General features: G+C 37.9%; 1 protein-coding gene across 1 annotated transcript; it reads left to right on the top strand.

Annotated features, from left to right (window-relative positions):
• The first annotated feature begins 1750 nt into the window (after positions 1-1750).
• Positions 1751-3251, top strand: LOC107618236 (protein JINGUBANG-like). Its single transcript, XM_016320250.3, has one exon. It carries the CDS (start codon positions 1800-1802, stop codon positions 2844-2846), a length of 1047 nt encoding a protein of 348 aa, XP_016175736.1. The 5' UTR covers positions 1751-1799; the 3' UTR covers positions 2847-3251.
• Positions 3252-4488: the final 1237 nt, after the last annotated feature.

Raw genomic sequence — 4488 nt, 5'->3', positions numbered from 1 at the left:
CTTCTGTAGCTTCAGAAAAGCTTTTTTGAGTGCAAGGAGGTCAGATCCGGACAGCATCTGCAGCACTTTCTCTGTTTCTGAATTAGACTTTTGCTTCAGCTCCTCAATTTCAGCCATAAAATACCTGAAATTGCATAAAAACACACAAACTCATAGTAGAATCAAAAATGTGAATTTTACACTAAAACCTATGAAAACTTAATAAAACTTAAACAAAATATACTAAAAACTATATGAAAATGATGGCAAAAAATGTATAAAATATCCGATCATCAACTTACCTATGTGATTATTATGCTTACTTGCTAAATTTGTTACCTACTGTAATTGTATTCTACTTGTGTTTGCTTTGTCTGTATTTTGCTTATCTATGTGCGTGGTTCCATCAGAGTTGGTGGATTTGGAGGAAGGCGGATGATGGAGGGTTTGGATAGAGTTTTGGTTAAGTTTAGAAACCTTAGAGAACCTCCCCTGTTTATGCCTTATTTATGGTTGAAAAGAATAGTTTTAAGCTTGTAATCTATTGTCGGAAGTTCTAGGATCGCTCACCTTTGACTTTTTCGGGACCTTATATGGTAGTTATGTGGTCACCGTTACCATGTTGAGAACATCTGGTTCTCACCCCATACAATATTTGTGGTTTTCAGATGCAGGATGTGAGACACCTCGTCGAGGCATGCTGGGAGCTTTCAGAAGTGAATAATTGTTCTTGGAAGTTATATTTTGGTAGAGTTGTTATATATTTGAATCTCCATTGTATATATGTTTTATGTTTGTCCCTCTTAGAGGTTGACTCGGAGAAATAGGTTATCACTTTTCTGATTTGGGTTACTTTGGGGTGTATGTGTGTATATATACTCTGGCCGGTCTTAACTTCGTGAGCCGATACAGAAACTTTGTTATCTGTATCTTGGAACTCTTCTTTTATAGATTTATGTTTTGTTTTATTCTTATCCTATCCGGTTTACGTTTATCTCTTGCGTGAATGATGTGCTTTTCTGTTTGACGCTTTTGTTTAACTTTCCTTCAAAAGGCTCCTAGATATAAACCCTTTTCAACTACATTATGTATATATTTTACTTTAGAGGTCGTAGCGTCTCCCCACCTCTGTTTTACATCCTAGGTATAAAGTTCTGTGTGATAGGGTGTTATACGAGTTGGCGACAAACATGACGACTGACGACAGGCGAAGAGCTGCAAAATAGGACTAGAGAGCAAATATTGACAAACGAGGGGAGGACCCTCGAACACGACGAACCATGAGGATTGCGAACGACCATGAGAAACCTAGTGGCGATCTTGAGCGTGACGGACAACGGCGGTGAGATGGATAGCAGTGCGATGGAGGTTAGGGTTTTCAGAACTTTTTAAGCAAGAACTGTGAGATGGACGGATGACGGCAGAAACACGACTAAAGAGAACGAACAGACGAGTGAGACGATGAAGATTTTGTGCACCTGCGATTGGGGTGAACGAAGAGGCACACGACGATGAAGGACATAGCAACGGGGATCGGTTCGACCAGTTAGTTCAATCTCATTTTGAAAACATTAATTATAAAATATTCCAATCAACCACACCGATTCCGAGGGTCCAACATATCTCAGTGGATCCCACCAACTAACTCCTCAAACCCTCCATAGATGCCACGTGTCCAGCCTTAAAAAAACCTCCGCGTGTCCCTCTGGCAACAAATCCCATCCACTACTTAATGTTCCCGCTTCATTACCACTACCACCAGTCCACCACCAACACCTTTTCCTTCTTCTTCTTGTTGAATTAACTTCCACTTCTAAAATATGAACGACCACCATTTTATTACTTCTCTCAAAACCCTAACCCCACATATCACGTGCATGGCGGTGCACCGTAACCTACTCTATGCCGCATCCCTAAACCTCATCAACGTCTTCGACTTCTCTCACTACTACAGCCACGTCGACGCCTTCAACGACACCAACCCGTCCTCCGGTTTCGTCAAATCCATAACCTTCACCGCCACAAAAGTCTTCACCGCACACCAAGACCGAAAGATTCGAATCTGGTTCATCACCTCCTCAAAGCGACACCGTTTCCTGTCTTCCCTTCCAACCGTTAAAGACTGCATTCGCCGCTGCATCGTTCCGAGGAACTACGTCAGCGTCCGACGCCACCGTAGGAGCCTCTGGATCCAGCATTGCGACACCGTTTCGGGCTTGGCACTGAACAAAGGTCTCATGTATTCGGTTTCTTGGGACAAGAGCCTCAAGGTTTGGGACTTAAACGGTTACCGGTGTTTGGAGTCCGTTAAGGCGGCGCATGAGGACGCTATTAACGCCGTCGTGGTTGCAACTGACGGAACCGTTTACACGGCTTCGGCGGATGGGTGCATTAAGGTTTGGGAGAGGGATGATAAGGTGAAACGCCACGTGCTCGTGAGCACCGTGGGGAAGAAGAGATCGGGGGTTAATGCGCTTGCATTATCGGACGGTGGGGATTTGTTTTCTGGGGGATGCGATGGCGGGATCTGTAGGTGGGAGAGGAAGTGTAGTGTAAACAAAGGAAACGACGTCGTTTTGGTGGAGAGGTTGAGGGGTCACGGTGGGGCCATTTTGTGTATGATCAGCGTATGTGGTTTGTTGGTGAGTGGGTCATTGGATCGGACGGTCAGGATTTGGCAGAGGGAAAAGGAGAATAGTGGGTTCTGTTGCAGGCTTGTTTTGGAAGGGCATGAGAAACCGGTGAAGTCGTTGGTTGCGTTTTCAAAGGGTGAAGAAGGTGATGATGAGTCAAACGGTGTCGTTACGATCTTAAGTGGAAGCCTTGATGGGGATATTAGGGTGTGGAAGGTGTTTGGTTTGGCTTGAATGTAATTTCATTGATTTCTATAAGTTCTAACTACGAAGGCCTGATTTCCTTTCAACATTTTATGTGAGGAATTTATCTTGGCATACAAATATAAGAATCACATAAATATATGAGAGACATAGTCAGACCGAATCTTAGTAATTAAGTGGTAAAAGATGTAATATATAAAATACAATTTTCAGCTATTTACCAGTTTGAATCATTGTCCTAGTTGCCTAGGTTGAAAGTAAACTTGAAAATTATATATGGTAATAATTCTGTCGTGAATTTACGCACCCGTATAAGTTGAGTGATTGTATTATTAGTTTGTTACTTTCTTACAAGCTAGTAGCTGATGATATTGTACACAAAAATCAGCAATCCATATTCCAACATCATCAATAATATTGTTGAATGTTAGTTGATACCTGATAGTCACTAGTCAAGTCGTAGATTTCTATATTTATGTTCAACTTAATCCCTGTATTCTCTGCAGAGCAAGCCCGCAAAATGATGAGTTGATTATTTAACATATTCAACCAGTAGTCTATAATATAATTAAATTATTGTTAGTACTCTTGGTTGAATCTGTTTGACATTAACCCAGCTGGTTATCATAATATGTTTCAAAATGAAGGTATATTGCATGTGTTACATGCAACCATCTTTCTTTTATATATAGAAGATATTCGTCTGATGGTATACACCGGACCATATTGGTAGTGGCTTTAACAATTATGCAAGCTTTTCTTTCTTTTATTCATCATCCTTTAATTTAAAAATTCAGCTCGTACGGCCTTCTTGCTAGTACATTATACCTACACCAATTATAATTATGTATGTAGAAGTAATTAAATTAAGAAAAGAAGAAACCTCTAATGTTCACTTTTTTTTTGTAATGAAAATTGTTGTCTGGGATTGGAATATAAAGCAAAAATGTTAAAAGACTTCTTTTTCTTTTTGTAATGAGACTTCATTACATTTTGTTATAATCAAAGTTTTTTATACTAAGAATCAAATATTTAAAAATAAATAAATAAGTAAATAGTGCTAATGTAGCCGAATGAATATTCATTCTGCAATCTTGGTTTACTGAACATTATTTTCTGCACAAACTAAGTCTGAGTGTAACGAACGTGAATACATTGATGGAACAAATATGAGGAAGAAAAATCTGCGTATCATTCAGGCACTTGTTATTAAGCAAAATTTAATCAATTGCTTCTTGACTATCTCTAAAATGGAACTTTGTTATTCTTGCTGAAATGGAGTAACTGTAACTCTCATCAGTTGTTGATAGCAAATTAAATAAACTTGTCCTACAAACTTGTAAAATTTGTGAATGAAATAAACCAAAACTTCTATGTATTCTTGTATTCCTCAACCCCTATCCTCATAAAATTGGTATATTGGACTAACTATTTGCATAATAATGTGTAGTGTTTAACTAATAATAGTGGATCGTTACAAGAAAATAAAACATTTATAATAAAAAATTTGTATTAAATTTAAAATTATTATAAATTATAATTTTTTTAATAATAATTAATTATTATTATAGAATAAGAAATATTTTGTAATAACAAAAAATTTTGTTGTAAAACGTTTTAATATTTTGTAACGATAACATATTTTTTTGTTATAAATTATGTTAACTTTTGT

Source organism: Arachis ipaensis, chromosome B1, assembly GCF_059453495.1.
Source record: "Arachis ipaensis isolate K30076 ecotype BB chromosome B1, ASM5945349v1, whole genome shotgun sequence".
Taxonomy (NCBI): Eukaryota; Viridiplantae; Streptophyta; class Magnoliopsida; order Fabales; family Fabaceae; genus Arachis; species Arachis ipaensis.
This window is presented reverse-complemented; position numbering and strand designations above follow the sequence as displayed.